This window comes from Mobula birostris, chromosome 3 (assembly GCF_030028105.1).
Source record: "Mobula birostris isolate sMobBir1 chromosome 3, sMobBir1.hap1, whole genome shotgun sequence".
Classification (NCBI taxonomy): Eukaryota; Metazoa; Chordata; class Chondrichthyes; order Myliobatiformes; family Myliobatidae; genus Mobula; species Mobula birostris.
In genome coordinates this window covers 81174235-81193112 of record NC_092372.1, presented here as the reverse complement: position 1 = coordinate 81193112, position 18878 = coordinate 81174235, and the positions used below count along the sequence as shown (strand labels likewise).

Genomic DNA, 18878 nt, shown 5'->3' with positions numbered 1-18878 from the left:
GGGCTCATGAGAGGATTGTGGGCAGGACAGGCCAGCATTTAAAGAAATAACATAATATTTTTCTTTAAGGCACAAAAACTGAACAGAAGATGTGATCCTTTTATGGCTGACAAGAGAAATTAAATTTAGTGTTAAATCAAGGGAAAAGGCTTACAATAGCTGTCAGAAAATTTGCACCAGTTGTCAGGATTCTGAGCATTTTAGAACCCAATGAACAGAACCAATAAACTGATAGACAGAACATGAAAGATAACTGGCAAGAAAAATAAAAAGACTAAAAACTTTCACAGTATGTTCAAGGGAATGACCATTTAGAGCAAATGTGAATCTATTGTTAGAACTTACAGTGGTGTTTACAAAACCAAGAGAACCAAGGAACTGAAGGAAATTAGTAACAGGGTAAAAACATAAGTACAAGGAGTTGGTGAGGCTAAAAACCATCAAATCTCATGATGCATCTTTCGAATTCCTGTAGACTCTGGAATGGTTCTTACAGATTGGAGGTTAGCATGTGTGGTATCATTATTTAAGGAGGAGGCAGAAAACAGGAAGCTACTGACCTGTTAGTACATAGAACATAGAAGAGTATATTGCAGTACTGTTCGGCCCATGATGTTATGCTGACCTTTTAACCTACTCCAAGATCAATCTAATGCTTCCCTCCAGCACAGATCTCCATTTTTCTTTCATCCATGTGACCATTTAAGATTCCCTTGGGTGCGTGAAATGTGCTGCAGATACATTAGGGACATTTAAGAGATACTCTCTGTGTGATTAAAAAAAAATGACTTTTGACATCTCCCTCCAGTCACCTTAAAGTAGTACTGGTTGGGGAAAAAGCTAGAATCTGTAATGAAGTACGTAGTAACAGATCATCTTGAACAAGATTAAAGTGAGGAGTGACAGCAGTGATTTATGAAAGGGAAATAATGTTTGACTAATTTGTTCTTTGAGACTATTATCGGTAGAATGGATGGGGGAAAATCATTCAATGTGGTCAGCAAGTTCAGGGCATTGAATTGACTTTATTTCTTACATCCTTCACATACATGAGGAGTAAAAATCTTTACTTTATGTCTCCGTCTGAATGGACAATGTGCAATTTATAGTAATTTGTTATAAATAGTATTACAGTAAGATATACGACAAAATGGTCTATATAGATTAGAAATACATTTGTGTCAGTGTGAATCAAATCAGTCTGCTGGCCTGGTGGAAGAAGCTGTCCCGGAGCCTGTTGATCCTGGATTTTATGCTGGAGTGCTGTTTCCCAGATGGTAGCAGCTGGAACATTTTGTGGTTGGGGTGACGGGCTCCAATGATCCTTTGGAACCTTTTTATGTACATCACTGTAAATGTCCTGAAGAGTGGGAAGTTCACAGATGCTCTGGGCTGTCCACACCACTCTCTGCAGAGTCCTGTGATTAAGGGAGGTACAGTTCCCATACCAGGCAGTGATGAAGCCAGTCAGGATGCTCTCAATTATGCCCCTGTAGAAAGTCCTTAGGATTTGGGGACTCATGCCAAACTTCTTCAACAGTCTGAGGTGAAAGAGGTGTTGTTGTGCTTTTTTCACCACACAGCCAGTAAGTACAGACCAAGTGAGGTCCTCAGTGATGTGTATACTGAGGAACGCAAAGCTGTTGCCCCTCTCAACCCCAGATCCATTCACGTCAAAAGGGGTTAGCCTGTCTCCGTTCCTCCTGCAGTGCACAACCAGCTCCTTTGTTTTTGTGACGTTGAGGGAGAGGTGTCAGGATGATGAATTCTTCTCTGTAGACTGCCTCATTATTATTTGAGATAAGGCCGATCAATGTAGTATCATCTACAAATTTGATTAGCAGATTGGAGCTGTGGGTGGCGACACAGTCATAGCTGTACAGAGAGTAAAGGAGGGGGCTTAGGACACAGCTCTGGGGGGCTCCTTTGTTGAGGGTCAGAGGGGCAGAGGTGAGGGAGCCCACTCTTACCATCTACTGGCAATCTGACAGGAAGTCCAGGATCCAGCTACACAAGGCAGGGTCAAGGCTGAGATCTCTGAGTTTCTTGTCAAGCCTGGCAGGAGTTATGGTGTTGAATGCTGAACTGTAGCCCAAAACCAGCATTCACACATAATTATCCCTCTTCTCCAGGTGTGTAGGGATGGTGTGTAAAGCTGTGGCTATTGGTCTATCTGTTGATCAGTTGTGTCAGTAAGTGAATTGTAGGAGGTCCAGTGTGGGTGGTAGCAAGCTGCAGATGTAGTCCTTGACCAGCCTCTCAAAGCATTTGCTTATTATTGAGGTGAGTGCCATAGGACGCCAGTCATTCAGACAGGTTACCTTGGTCTTTTTAGGTACAGAGACAATGGTGGATGTTTTTAAGCAGGAGGGCACTCTACACTGGGAGAGGGAGAGTTTGAAAATGTCTGCAAACACAGCTGCCAGTTGTGCTGCGCACATCCTGAGTACCTGCCCTGTGATGCCGTCTGGTCGCACAGCCTTGTGACTGTCCACTCGTTGGAAACACCTGCGTACTTCAGCCTCTGAGATGACCGAAGTGCAGGTTGCTTCAGCGGCTCTCCTCAGGGATCAGTGTTGGTGACATTGAATCGAGCATAAAAAAGATTTAGCTCATCTGGGAGAGAGGCAGCGAAGTTGGCAGCACCACTGTGCTTAGTTTTGAAGTCTGCGATGGTATGCAGACCTTGCCATAAGCTGCGTGTGTTGTTGGTGGAGAGTTGGGTCTGGGTCTTGTCCCTGTATTGTCATTACGTTGCCTCGATGACTTTGCGTAGATCGTAGCTGTATTTCTTGAGTTCCTGGCGGTTACGGGCGACAAAAGCTCTGTCTTGTGCGCTAAGTGCAGTGTGCATGGAACTGTTGATCCAGGATTTCTGGCTTGGATAGACCCTGACTGATTTTGGGGGTCTATTTGTAGAACCAGAAATAATGTACTGGTATGGATTGAGAACTGGCTCATGGGGGGAGATGCTGAGTGATGGTCAGTGGATAATTATGGATAGAACTGCAATTTTTATGGTCTACATGTTACACATTATTTGTATTGTTTTTAAATAGAGATAAAGTTATTTGCTAAGACCTGTTACTGATATAACTGAAAATACAATTACATTCTCATTACTTGTAGAGAATATTGGAGACAACATACTTGTTGACAGGCAGTCAAACTCAGAGTTTGTCAGGTCAGTTAGCTTCTTTCCCTCATGATCTTGAGGACCAGCACAGAAAACGTCATTCACAGTGGCATTGATGGTCTTCAGCCAAGAGGTCATCCATTTTGTTTTACAGTCACATTGAAACTTATTTCCACGCAAATCCCTGGCCGGGTAAAGAAAATACTGAGTAAACACCTGTGACGGGAAGTTTCTTAATTTGATTTTACATGTGAAGTAAGAGAAACAGGGACAACATGGACCAAGTCCTGTTGAAGTCCAAAAATGACTCTTGATTCCATTCTGTAAATGCTGCCCAAAGTGCTGAGTTCCTCCAGCAATTTGTCTGTGTAACTATGGACCGAGCTCTGAATGTGTACAGGCACATAAAGTTCAAACTGAAGGGATTGAAATTCTCATCCCTTTCAGTGACAAAGATATAATATGGCCTATATTTTCCTACATGTAACTTGTGTTAGTCACAGTAAAGTCTATTATCACGTTTGTACTTCTTGCACATAGTTCAGAACAATCAGATATGATCAATAAATACTGGCGGTGATATCTTCATTCTGTGAATAGATAAAAACATTTGAAAGCATAACATAGTTGGCACTCAGCAACATAAATTAGTTAAATGACCAAATAATTTACCATTGCTGGAAGTTAAAAGTTTGACTTTTTCATTGAAATTTTCATGAGATTATTTACTGCTCAAAAGGTGCACCACTGAACAATTAATTATTTGTTTAAAATTAGATGTGGGCACGGTTGGCTTTGACACAATTTAATTCCTATTCTTTTTGCTCCGAAGGAGGTAACAGCAAGTCACAGTCTTGGATTCCTGCAGAGGTTGTATTATTTCACTGATGAGTCACCTCAAAGTTTGTGCCTTGCTGTCTCTGTGGGCGTACATTCATATTATGTTTCTGTACCATCATAATGTGAACTTTCCAAACACAAGGCACTTGAAGCTGAGCCCCATGTTGGTCATTCAGTTTCGGTTATTTTTAATATAACATTTATATCTGCAATCAGGGCAAGTAAATTTCAATTTCAGGATTGACAAGTGACAACCCGGGCCTCCTGTCCCATGATCTTCTCATATCCCTTTTGCCAATCACCTGTCCAGCTTTCGACTCCATCCCTCCCCCTCCTGTCTTCTCCTATCATTTTGGATCTCCCCCTCCCCCTCCCACTTTCAAATCTCTTACTAACTCTTCCTTCAGTTAGTCCTGACGAAGGGTCTTGGCCTGAAACGTCGACTGTACCTCTTCCTAGAGATGCTGCCTGGCCTGCTGCGTTCACCAGCAACTTTGACGTGTGTTGCTTGAATGTACCAATGTTAGTATTACTTTAAAAGACACAAAATGATTAAATGATTAGCATTTTAAATAGGTTCATATTCAGCAGGTGTGGCAGCATTCAATAGCAGTAAATATTTCTGCAATGTTAGCGTTCATTTTGAGAGGACTAGAATATAAAAACTAGGATGCAATGCTGATGCTTTAATAAGACATTGGTCAGACCACACTTGGAGTATTGTGAGGAGTTCTGGGCCCATATCCAAGAAAAGATGTGCTGGCATTGGCAAGGGTCCAGAGGAGGTTCACAGAATGATCCCGGAATGAAGGATTCACCTACAAGGGGCATTTGATGGCTCTGGGCCTGTACTGACTGGAGTTTAGAAGAATGGGGGCAATCTCAATGAAACCTATCAAATGTTGAAAGGCCCAGATAGAGTGGATGTGGAGAAGATGTTTCCTTTAGTGGGGGAGTCTAGGACCAGAGGCCACAGCCTCAGAATATAAGGACATCTCTTTAGAACAGAGATGAAGTGGAATTTCTTTAGTCAAATCTGTTGAATTTATTGCCTCAAATGGCTGTATGAAAGTCACTGGGTATATTTAAAGCAGAAGTGATAGGTTCTTGATTAGTAATGGTGTCAAAGGCTATGGGGAGAAGGCAGGAGAATGGGTTTGAGAGAAATAATAAATTAGCTATGAAGGACTCCACTGCTCATTATTATCATCATGTAGCAGAATCACACCAGTAATCATTGTGATACCACAACCTTGGGATAGGTTTCACACAATATGTTCAAAGAAATCAGTAAAATATACCTTCTGACTAATTCCCCCATTAACCTAATCATGACTGTCATCAAAGTGCAGAAGGTGTCATTGACAGTGCTAGCAAAGCCTGTTACATATGATGATTATACAGTATCACTTTTTCATTTGCATAATGAAACTGTCCTTGTTGGCAGGAAAACCTGGACAATGTACAGCCCTGGGCAATAGATGCTGCCCTTGCCGGCTATTCATCCCATAAAATGAATAAAAAAGTAGATGTCTGTCAAAAGTATAATGAAATATGAGGTTTTCATTGAACTTAAAAGCTGTGTTAGTCTTCATTGTATGAGCGATTTGATAAAACTTTTGTTAGTTTTCTAATTTTTTTCCTTTGAGTTTCTTCCATTTTTTGATTCCTAAAAATTACAACTAAAATAATAGGAATATATCTGAGATGTTAACCTGGTAGCAAAATATTCTCTATGTACAATATTTAAATATACAGACTTATGTAGCAATTCTTGTTAAAGGTTAAATGCAGTATTTTTTCCAGACTGGATGCTCCCAGGATAGAACCCAAGTCAACAGCAGCGTAGACTGAAGGACACATAAAGAGTTTTCTGGCCATTAATTTTAATGATTGCTAAATCAGGGTCATTACAAAATAACGCACAATGGCCTTCGGGATCATTTTCTGCACGGAGCCATCCAAACTTTACATGCCCTTGTACTTCGTTTAGTCACGACTTTCAAATGAAAACTGTACTAGGATATTCTAAAAATAAAGTGGTATTGAGACCTCTGAAATTATTTTGAGTATTAAGGTAAGGAAACACACATGGGGTAAATGTAAACAATGTGTTATTCCCTTGCTGCAAAGCATTATGCATAAGACCATAATACATAGGAGGAGGATTAGTTCCTATGTTCTTAGGAATCAAAGTCCCTAAGGCAGTACATTTCAGACCCGCGACCACGACCATCTAGAAGGACGAGAACAGCAGATACCTGGGAACATCACCACTTGGAAATCCCCCTCCAAGTCACTCACCATCCTGACTTGGAAACATATCGCCATTCCTTCATTATTGCTGGTTCAAAGTCATGGAATTCCCTACCTAACAGCATTGTGGGTGTACCTACACCTCACGGACTGCAGCGGTTCAAGATGGCAGCTCATCACCACCATCTCAATGGCCACTAGGGATGGGCAATAAATGCTGGCTTAGCTGGCAATGCCCACGTCCCGTAAATAAACAAATAAATAAAATTAGACTATTCGTCCCATTGAGTCTGTTTCGAACATGGCTGATTTATTACGCCTCTCAACCCCTTTCTCCTGCCTTACTAATAAATCAGAGTATGTTATTTTGTTTTGATAAGTACCCTTTAAGCAGATTTGTGATCACACTGGATTTGGTACACCTGTTAAAAATACTGATACTTGGAAAACAATCACTCCAGCAGGATCTTGAAGGGATAGTTGGTAAGATCTTCAACTCTAGAAATATTCCTCAGAGTGGCATGACCTGAACACAGACCAAAAAGGAAAATAAAATCTGTCAACAAACTAAACCATGCTCACCAGACTTAAATATAATAGATGCTTCCAAGTGCTTCAGAGTCATTTAAAAACAACCAAAAACCGCTAAAAATTAAATAAATTTGAACTTAAACATTATTTTACATTAAAACACTCAAGAACTTTAAAACGTATCTTAAAAATTCAACATTAATTAATATTCATTTGAGTCTCTTCAAAAGCAGAAAAGGGAGGCTAAAGTCAACGTAGGTCCCTTGGAAGACAAGAAGGGGAAATTGATATTGGGTGATAAAGGAAATGGCTGAGGCATTGAACAACTATTTTGTGACGGTCTTCACGGTGGAGAACACGTCTAATATGCCAAAGAATGATGTTATGGACGAAATTGGAGGAGAGGACCTTGATAAAAGCACTATCACTGAAAAGATAGTGATGAGCAAACTAGAGGGCCTGAAGGTAGATAAGTCCCTTGGTCCCAATGGGATGCATCCCAGGGTGCTGAGGGAACTGGCGGAGGTTATAGAAGACACGTTGGTAATCATTTACCAAAATTCTCTAGACTCTGGGCAGGTCCCGGCGGATTGGAAGACAGCAAATGTCACGCCACTTTTTAAAAAAAGGATGTAGGTAAAAGACGGGCAACTATAGGTCAGTTAACTTAACATCTGTAGTCGGGAAAATGCTTGAAGCTGTCATTAAGGAAGAAATAGCAAAACAGTTAGAAAGGAGTGGTTCCATTAGACAGACGCATCATGGGTTCAGAAAGGGCAGGTCTTGTTTGACAAACTTACTGGGGTTCTTTGAGGACATAATGAGTGCAGTGGATAGAGGCGAACAGGTGGATGTCGTATACTTGGATTTCCAGCAGGCGTTCGATAAGGTGTCGCACAAGAGACTTATAAATAAGATACGGATGCATGGAGTCAGAGGAAGTGTATTGGCATGGATAGTGGATTGGTTAACCAATAGAAGGCAGAGAGTTGGTGTAAATGGGTGTTTCTCCGGTTGGCAGTCAGTAGTGAGTGGGGTGCCGCAGGGGTCAGTGCTGGGCCCACAGCTGTTTACCATTTACATTGATGATTTGGAAGAGGAGACTGAGTGTAGTGTAGCAAAATTTGCTGATGACACTAAACTGAGTGGTGAAGCAAACTGTACAGAGGATGTGGAGAGTCTGCAGAGGGATATAGACAGATTAAGTGAGTGGGCCAAGGTCTGGCAGATGGAATACAACGTTGCTAAATGCGAGATCATCCACTTTGGAAGGAATAATAGAGGAGCAGATTATTATTTAAATGGTGAAAGGTTGCAGCATGCTGTTGTGCAGAGGGATTTTGGAGTGCTTGTTCATGAATCGCAAAAAGTTGACTTGCAGGTACAACAGGTTATTAAGAAGGCACACGGAATGTTGGCCTTCATTGCTAGAGGGATTGAATTCAAGAGCAGGGAGGTCATGCCGCACCTGGAGTACTGTGTGCAGTTCTGGTCTCCATACTTGAGGAAGGATATACTGGCTTTGGAGGCAGTGCAGAGGAGGTTCATCAGGTTGACTCCAGAGATGGAGGGGTTAACCTATGAGGAGAGATTGAGTCTCCTAGGACTATACTCTCTGGAATTCAGAAGAATGAGAAGGGACCTTATAGAAATATACAACATTTTGAAAGGGTTAGATAAGATAGAAGTAAGAAAGTTGTTTCCATTGTTAGGTGAGGCTAGGACTAGGGGACATTGCCTCAAGATTCAGGGAAGAAGATTTAGGACGGAGATGAGGAGAAACTGTTTTTCCCAGAGAGTGGTGAATCTGTGGAATTCTCTGCCCAGGGAAGCAGTTGAGGCTTCTTCACTAAATATATTTAAGATACAGTGAGATAGATTTTTACATAGTAGGGGAATTATGGGGAAAAGGCAGGTAGATGGAGCTGAGTTTATGGACAGATCAGCCATGGTCTTATTGAATGGCGGGGCAGGATCAACAGGCCGGATGGCCTACTCCTGCTCCGATTTCTTATGTTCTTATCTCTTGCGATATTGTCCTCTATTCAAATCAATATGAGTACATAGAACATAGAAAAGTACAGCAAAGTACAGGCCTTTTGGCCCACAATGTTGTGCCGACCCTCAAACCCTGCCTCCCATATAAGCCCCCACCTTAAATTCCTCCATATACCTGTCTGGTAGTCTCTTAAACTTCACTAGTGTATCTGCCTCCACCACTGATTCAGGCAGTGCATTCCATGCACCAACCACTCCCTGAGTAAAAAACCTTCCTCTAATATCCCCCTTGAACTTCCCACCCCTTACCTTAAAGCCATGTCCTCTTGTATTGAGCAGTGGTGCCCTGGGGAAGAGGCGCTGGCTATCCACTCTATCTATTCCTCTTATTATCTTGTACACCTCTATCATGTCTCCTCTCATCCTCCTCCTCTCCAAAGAGTAAAGCCTTAGCTCCCTTAATCTCTGATCATAATGCATACTCTCTAAACCAGGCAGCATCCTGGTAAATCTCCTCTGTACCCTTTCCAATGCTTCCACATCCTTCCTATTGTGAGGCGACCAGAACTGGACACAGTACTCCAAGTGTAGCCTAACCAGAGTTTTATAGAGCTGCATCATTACATCGCGACTCTTAAACTCTATCCCTCAACTTATGAAAGCTAACACCCCATAAGCTTTCTTAACTACCCTATCCACCTGTGAGGCAACTTTTAGGGATCTGTGGACATGTACCCCGAGATCCCTTTGCTCCTCTACACTACCAAGTATCCTGCCATTTACTTTGTACTCTGCCTTGGAGTTTGTCCTTCCAAAGTGTACCACCTCACACTTCTCCAGGTTGAACTCCATCTGCCACTTCTCAGCCCACTTCTGCATCCTATCAATGTCTCCCTGCAATCTTTGACAATCCTCTACACTATCTACAACACCACCAACCTTTGTGTCGTCTGCAAACTTGCCAACCCACCCTTCTACCCCCATATCTAGATCGTTAATAAAAATCACGAAAAGTAGAGGTCCCAGAACAGATCCTTGTGGGACACCACTAGTCACAATCCTCCAATCTGAATGTACTCCCCCCACCATGACCCTCTACCTTCTGCAGGCAAGCTAATTCTGAATCCACCTGGCCAAACTTCCCTGGATCCCATGCCTTCTGACTTTCTGAATAAGCCTACCATGTGGAACCTTGTCAAATGCCTTACTAAAATCCATATAGATCACATCCGCTGCACTATCCTCATCTATATGCCTGGTCACCTCCTCAAAGAACTCTATCAGGCTTGTTAGACATGATCTGCCCTTCACAAAGCCATGCTGACTGTCCCTGATCAGACAATGATTCTCTAAGTGCCCAGAGATCCTATCTCTAAGAATCTTTTCCAACCGCTTTCCCACCACAGACGTAAGGCTCACTGATCTATAATTACCCAGACTATCCCTACTACCTTTTTTGAACAAGGGGACAACATTCACCTCCCTCCAATCCTCCGGTACCATTCCCGTGGACAACGAGGACATAAAGATCCTAGCCAGAGGCTCAGCAATCTCTTCTCTCGCCTCATGGAGCAGCCTGGGGAATATTCCGTCAGACCCCGGGGACTTATCCGTCCTAATGTATTTTAACAACTCCAACACCTCCTCTCCCTTAATATCAACATGCTCCAGAACATCAACCTCACTCATATTGTCCTCACCATCAAGTTCCCTCTCATTGGTGAATACCGAAGAGAAGTATTCACTGAGGACCTCACTCACTTCCACAGCCTCCAGGCACATCTTCCTACCTTTATCTCTTATCGGTCCTACCTTCACTCCTGTCATCCTTTTTTTCTTCACATAATTGAAGAATGCCTTGGGGTTTTCCTTTACCCTACTCGCCAAGGCCTTCTCATGCTCCCTTCTTGCTCTTCTCAGCCCCTTAGCCCCTTCTTAAGCTCTTTTCTTGCTTCCCTACATTCCTCAATAGACCCATCTGATCCCTGCTTCCTAAACCTCATGTATGCTGACTTATTCCACCTGACTAGATTTTCCACCTCACTTGTCACCCATGGCTCCTTCACCCTACCATTCTTTATCTTCCTCACCGGAACAAATTTATCCTTAACGTCCTGCAAGAGATCTCTAAACATCGACCACATGTTCATAGTACATTTCCCTGCAAAAACATCATCCCAATTCACACCCGCAAGTTCTAGCCTTATAGCCTCATAATTTGCCCTTCCCCAATTAAAAATTTTCCTGTCCTCTCTGATTCTATCCTTTTCCATGATAATGCTGAAGGCCAGGGAGCGGTGGTCACTGTCCCCCAGATGTTCACCCACTGAGAGATCTGTGACCTGACCCGGTTCATTACCTTGTACTAGATCTAGTATGGAATTCCCCCTTTTCGGCCTGTCCACATACTGTGACAGGAATCCAGCCTGGACACACTTAACAAACTCTGCCCCATCTAAACCCTTGGAACTAATCAGCTGCCAATCAATATTAAGGGAAGTTAAAGTCACTCATGATAACAACCTTGTTATTTTTGCACCTTTCCAAAATCTGCCTCCCAATCTGTTTATCTGTATCTCTGCTGCTACCAGGGGGCCTATAGAATACCCCCAATAGAGTAACTGCTCCCTTCCTGTTCCTGACTTCCACCCATACTGACTCAAAAGAGGATCCTGCTACATTACCCACCCTTTCTGCAGCTGTAATAGTATCTCTGACCAGTAATGCCACCCCTCCTCCCCTTTTTCTGCCCTCTCTGTCCCTTTTAAAGCACTGAAATCCAGGAATATTGAGAATCCATTCCTGCCCTGGTGCCAGCCAAGTCTCTGTAATGGCCACTACATCATAATTCCATGTATGTATCCAAGCTCTGCGCTTCTTCTGATTTGGCACATGGTTGTAACCCTTAACTATATCAGAGCTTTCACATTTCTTGTGATGAGATCAAAGAATTGAAGATTTGTGATTTTCATGGGAACCTCAAGGTTTTTGCAAATTACACCTCTGCTGAAAGATTTGTCACCAATATCCCACAAAACCTATGCCGTTATTTGTTAATGGAAAATTATCTCCTTTTTAAATTGAATCACATGGAGCCTATATCGCACAGAAGGACATTGTAAATGGCCTATGTTAATACTCTATATTTTTGTAATTGATTGGTTGTGTGTAAATCTTAGAAGTGGAGAAAGCAGTAGAAACCTTCTACTAGGCTTGCTAATTGTTCAGATTGAGTATTTACTTGCTGTACAAATTACATAGGAAATTTTACAAAACATTCATAGATCATGCTGTCTCCTCGTCATAATTGCATAATTTATGATTGAAGGTGAAACTCTCAATGAATGTCTTTTCTAAAGAAAAATTAAGGTAAATTTACTTGGCATCATTATTGAACATTGCTCATTTAAAGTAATTGCATATCATAGCACACACACAAAAAAAAATGAACAAGACAGACTAGATTAAGCAGGAACTTGCTCAATAATGCCAACATTATGTCAGACTCGTTTTCTGGCAAATCATGGCTTCCATTTTTAAAGCTCGCTCAGTTTTCTGAACTACTGTAAATGCAATACTTCTGTTTTTGTTGTGCAGCCAAGCCTGAGCTTTCAATATGGTAATACACGTGACAAAGTCCATTGTCTGTGTATACCACAAGATATACAAGTAGAATTAGGCCACTCAGCCTATCAACTCTGCTCTGCCATTCCATCATGGCTTATTTATTATTCCTCTCAACCACATGTTCCTGCTTTCTCCCGTAACCTCTGACGCCCTTATTAATTAAGAACCTATCAACTTCTGTTTTAAATATACTCAAAGACTTGGCCCCCACAGCCACCTGTGGCAATGAATTCCACAGATTCACCACCAAGGTCTGAAGAAATTCCTTCTCAACTCTGTTCTAAAGGGATGTCCTTGTATTCTGAGGCTATAGCCTCTGGTCCTCAACTCCCCCACTAGAGGAAACATCCTCTCTACAGCCAGTCTTTCTAGGCCTTTTAATATATCTCAATGAGATAATCATTCCTTTAAGCCACATGAATTGTCATTACCTCCTTCTACAATACATTCAACAAAAAATATTGGCCTTAATTTTCTGAGCACAGTACTCCAAACTCCTGCTATAAAAATTACTCTGAAACTGGGAAGCCTCACAGAAAGTGGAGGCCACTTGCTTTTGCAGACACTTCAAAAAATACAGATATGCTCTGATATTCTGAAACCCAATTGCTGGAAATCGTAATGGTTCAGTCAACCAATCATGAATGCTCCGAGTCCTCGCTACCTGCAGACCTAGCACATACAGATCTGCACACTTGCCAGCTCAGCTATACATTACCGGGAATTTGGGCTGGGTTTACGGCCGGAGGTAGGACCAGGGAAGAGAAGAAGTTGCGTAGCTTTATGGCTGGGTCTAGTTTTTTTTTAAAAAAGCTGAATTGAAAATCTGCTCTCTGTTATGGCTGAAACAATCATTTCCAGCAGGCTGTTCCATAGGAAGTCTGAGCACTGTGGTCCTCATGGGTCAGATCAGCCTACGAGTTGCATTTTGCTGGAGGTCAGATGCCACTGCTCTGTTACTAGACTGAATGCAGGGACACAGCAACAAATGCACTGATGTGCAGAGACTGGATGCACCTCACACCTGCTTTACACCAAGGGTGGTAAACGTAAGAAGCGTGATAATATCAATTTGAATGAAACATAATCAGCTCATTTGCATTAATTGGAAAAGAGTGTCCAAGACAGTGCTTTGTTTACTTTGGTATTATTCTACCTTACTGTGATGCCCCGGTAACATACTGTTTAGCGCAATGCTATTACAGCTCAGGGTGTCAGAGTTCAGGGTTCAATTCTGGCACCAACTGTTTGTACATTCTCCCTGCAATAATGTGGGCTTCCTTCTTGTGTTCCTGTTTCCTCCCACAATCCAAAGACTTACTGGTTAGTAGGTTAATTGGTTGTTATAAATTGTCTTGTGGTTAGTCTAGGGTTAAATAGATGGGTTGCTGGGCAGCACAGCTTGTTGGGCCGGATAGGCCTGTTTTGCACTGTATCTCTCAATCAATACATTTCTGGTAGATTGAGCTATTTATTTTAGCATGCACTTTGAGAAATGCAGCTGCTCTCTGATAATCTGAAATTCGGTTGTTCATGTCTAAATACATTTAAAAAATAAATTTAACTTTATTTTTTCTAAGAAATGTTTTTAAATGTCTGAGACATCTAAAACAGTTCAAAGGCCTTTGAGAGAAGATAAGTGTTCAAAGACCATTGAGATATTCCATTGTCAGTATGCCAGGATCCACGTACTGAGTGCTGTGTATTTAATATATCAGTAATATTTGAGTAATATTGTAAATATATTGCTTGATTAAGCATTCTTTGTTGTTTAAATAATTTGTTATGGTTAAATATATGAAGTATGTGAATGACGATCATAATCAAGCCACCAGGTCATAAGTGAGTGCCTCACTTCAAATGAAACCAAAGTTAGACTTGCATTCCCGGCTATCATGTTTTCCTTTCAATTAGTTTTACATGTTGGAGTTACAAAACATAACTGTTGGGACAAGGAAGTTTGAACTGAACCTGAGATGACTATCTACCTGTTGAAGCACAGTGATATGTTTGAGTTTAAACAAAACAGTGAGAAATAGTCCAGCACAGCACATGCTTCTTTGAGAACGGACAGAGACTGTTGAATTTTTTAAGAAGGCAGAAAATGGAAGGATTCACGGGTGCATAAACAGTGAGTACCAGATGATAATAATCATTAAAAAAAAAGAACAGAAATTGCTGGCTACATTGGAAAGATAGAATTGTTTGATTGTTCAGTGGATAGCTGGTTCATGTATACTAAGCTAATGAGCAGTATTTAAAAGCAAAATGAAATAGCCAATGAAAATCAAGTACCAGTTTTGCAGAGTGGATTGGGTTTGAAGGCATACAGTTTGTTTAGAAGTTTGACTACTCCAACCAAACCAGCCAAAACGAGCTTTGCTGATATCATGAAAGTAATGCAGGAACATTTAGAACCAAGACCATTATTGATTGCAGAGTGCTTTAGGTTTCTAAAGCAGAATGAAAAAGAAGGGGAATCCATTTTGGCATATGCAAATGAATTGAAAAGATTGTCTGACCATTGTCAGTTCAGTGATGGGCTTAATGGTGCGCTGAGAGATTGTATAGTTTGTGGAATCTTACAAGAAAGCCTTCAGAACTGTCAGAACCACTGCCTGCAGTCCCAGAGTCAACTCCTACAACCACCACGCCACCACTGAGGAGGCCCCAGAACCTGAGGCTGTTTCACAGACACAAGTCCCACCTGCCGAGCAGAGTGACACCCCCCTCCCCTCTGTCAGGGAAGGCATTATCCCAAAAGAGTAAGATCTCCTCCATAGCAATTAAATTTGGGACAATTTTGAATTTACTATGCTGTGGATGTCTACACAGTAGTGGGATTATAGAATGAGTGAGTGTGTAGATGCACTCTGTATTGAGTTGGAGTTTATAGCTAAGCTGGGAGGAGTGTTGTGTATTCAATATTTCAGTATTCTGTTTGTTTACATAATTCATTACAGGTTATATGTAAAGGTTATATGGCATATGTCACCAGTTCATATGTGTGCCTCACTGAGGTCAAAACAAAGCATACACATTCTCTTGGGCTCCTATGTTTTTCTTTCAATTAGCTTGGAATTACAAAACATAACACTTCCCTGTATATTTCATATGGAACTTTCCAAATGTTATACATTGTACAGAATGGTGAAATAGTTAAGTGCTTGGATTCAGAAACGGGCATAAGACTTGATCATTACTCAGAGTTTGCACAATTTTTCTTTAAGACAGACTCTAACCAGTTTATCGCTCCTTAACCAGTGAATACTGAAAGAGTCAGTTCTTGAAGTGTTGCTTTGAGAGAGTGAAGAGTGCATGACACATACAGTGGGTGGACTTGATGGTGCCTTGTACACTTTGCCACTAAGATACAGCAGGAGAGTGGAGGAAAAAGGACAACCATTTACACCAGAAGGTGGTGCAGGAATGATTCTAGTAGTGGGATGAATTTTGAATGGCTCTGCGGAAGAAGAAGTATGCATTCAAAGGACAATTGTCATCTGGCGTCACTTTATAATCCTTAAGTAAGGAAAATTCCAAAAAATCTCTTCTTGAAAATTATTTTATTAATTAAAAACTCTTTGCAAAATGTATTTGAGTTTACTTATGAAGAATATTTTGCTCATGATCATTACACTCCCGAGTTTCCCATTGTAACACAGCCTGGAGACTCTTGAACAGCACAAAAACTTGACAATCTACTACTATTATCCTTGCTGGAAACAGCGAGGTTAATTATATTGGCTCTGTTCCCAGTTAAATCAAAAGCAATCACACTATTTAAACCTGTTGTCACTCAACTGCTAGCTAAATGGGGAAAAGATGACAAAAATGGTGTGGCAGCAGCAAGTATTGTTGACTTTACAATGCACCCACCAATTGTTTTTGTATGACGTGCTGATTATGTTTGCTAATCAGTTCTTGTTATTACTGATGGATTACACATGGAATTTTATTGCCCCAGGAAGCCCAAGCTGACAAAATCATTAATTATTCAAACCCTGAAGGAAGTTGTTTCTAGCAACCATATTTAGCTCATGGTTAAATGTTTGACTTTTATATTTAACTCGCATGTACATTGTTACATTCAGTTTTAAAAACAGAATCCATTCCTGATCATCTGCAACAGTAAATTTTATCAGTGATCTTATAGATCAATAAATTATGTGGTTCCAAATGCCAATCTTATTCTTTAATCAGTTATTTTTCTCACATAGCTAGATGTTGCTCATTAAGAACTTTAAGGCTTGGGTCACTTGGGTTGACTGGCAATCCAACAGAAAGCAGAACTGAGAAAATGATATCTGGACCATTTGAGGATTTTAGGCCAATACATAATAAGTGCTGAAGGAACTCAGCAGGTCAGGAAGCACCTATGGAGGAAATGGGCAGTCGATGTTTCGCTGATGTTCCTGACCTGCTGGGTTCCTGCAGCATTTTGTCTGTGTTTCTCCAGCATCTGCAGTCTCTCTTGTGCCAGAGAATCTCAGTGAGGAATAAGCACTATGCCATTAGTAGAAAATATCCAATAAAGTAGGAACAAGGTAAATTCCATTGTGAAGTTATACAATAACATCTATTCTCACATGAAAGTTTAATTTATCTTTGAATTTAAAGTATAAAAGGGTGAACAGTGAGCTAAGATTGTGCTTGTTCAATGGTTCATTTACACTAAACAAGGAAAGTACTGCAATAGTGGCTGAGAGTAAATGCCAGTAAAGGTAGAAACAAGATGATTTAGCAGATTAATGTGTGGCTGAAAAGCTGGTGCAGGGGGCAGGATTTCAGGTTCTTGGATCACTGGGATCTCTTCTGGGGGAAGTATGACCTCTTCATAGTGATGGGTTGTATCTGAACCTGAGGGGGACCAATATTCTTGTGAGCAGGTGTGTTAGAGCGGTTAGGGAGTGTTTAAACTAACTTGGCAGGGGGATGGGGACCAGAGTGAAGAGACTCAAGATAGAACAGATGGTTAAAAACAAAGATAGCACGCAGTCAGGCTGTCAGGAAGGGCAGGCAAATGATAGGATAAAATTGCAGCCAGAAGGGCAAGTATCAGTGTATTTGGGATGCAGAATCAAAGAGGGTAGCAAATACAGTACTCAGTGTTATATCTCAATGCACAGAATGTAAGAAATAAGGTGGATGATCTTGTTGCACTATTACAGATTGACAGGTATGATGTTGTGGACATCACTGAATCATGGCTGAAGGATAGTTGTAGTTGAGAGTTGAATGTCCAAGGTTACATGCTGTATCAGAGGAACAGGAAGATAAGCAGAGGGTTGGCGTAGTTCTGCTGGTGAAGAATGGCATCAAATCAGTAGAAATATGTGACATGGATCAGAAGATGCTGAATCCTTGTGGGTTGAGTTAAGAAACTGCAAGGGTAAAAGGACCCTGATGGCAGTTACATACAGGCCTCCCAACATTAGCTGGGATGTGGACCACAGATTACAATGAGAAATAGAAAAGGCAGGTCAAAGTGCAATGTTATGATAGTCATGGGAGATTTCAACATGCACATTGATTGGGAAAATCAGGTTGGTAATGGATCTCAAGAGAGTGAGTTTGCTAAATGCCTATGAAATGGCTCTTTAGAGCAGTTTGTTATTACTTGGAGATCAGCTATACTGGATTGGGTGTTATATAATGAACCAGAGGTGATTTGGGAGCTTAAGGTAAAAGAGCCCTTAGGAGGCAGTGATTGCAATATGATACAGTTCAACTTGAAATTTGATAGGGAGAAAGTCTGATGTAGCAGTATTTCAGTGGAGTAAAGGAAATAACAGTGCTATGAGACAGGAGATGGCCAAAGTAAATTTGAAGGAGATGCTGGCAGGGATGACAGCAGAGCAGCAACAGTGTGAGTTTCTGGGAAAAATGAGGAAGGTGCAGGATAGATATATTCCAAAAACAAAGAAATACTCAAATGGCAAAATAATACAACCGTGACTGACAAGGGAAGTCAAAGCAAAAGAGGGTAGACAACAAAGCAAAAATTAGACAACAAAGCATTGGGAAGCTTTTAAAAACCTGCAGAGAGCAACTAAAAGAATCATTAGGAGGGAAAAGATGAAATAGAACATAGAATAGTACAGCACAGTACAGGCCCTTCGGCCCACAATGTTGTGCCGACCCTCAAACCCTGCCTCCCATATAAGCCCCCACCTTAGATTCCTCCATATACCTGTCTAACCACTCCCTGAGTAAAAAACCTTCCTCTAATATCCCCCTTGAACTTCCCACCCCTTACCTTAAAGCCATGTCCTCTTGTATTGAGCAGTGGTGCCCTGGGGAAGAGGCGCTGGCTATCCACTCTATCTATTCCTCTTATTATCTTGTACACCTCTATCATGTCTCCTCTCATCCTCCTTCTCTCCAAAGACTAAGGCCCTAGCTCCCTTAATCTCTGATCATATTGCATACTTTCTAAATCAGGCAGCATACTGGTAAATCTCCTCTGTACCCTTTCCAATGCTTCCAC

At 41.3% G+C, this 18878-nt stretch overlaps 1 protein-coding gene across 1 annotated transcript in view; it reads right to left on the bottom strand.

The window, feature by feature from the left end:
- Positions 1-18878, bottom strand: part of lgi2a (leucine-rich repeat LGI family, member 2a) — a 72797-nt gene that overhangs the window by 18737 nt on the left and 35182 nt on the right. The window contains exon 6 of the mRNA XM_072251871.1: positions 3151-3320. Coding sequence (XP_072107972.1) covers positions 3151-3320 — 170 coding nt within the window. The remainder of the gene's footprint in view (positions 1-3150; positions 3321-18878) is intronic.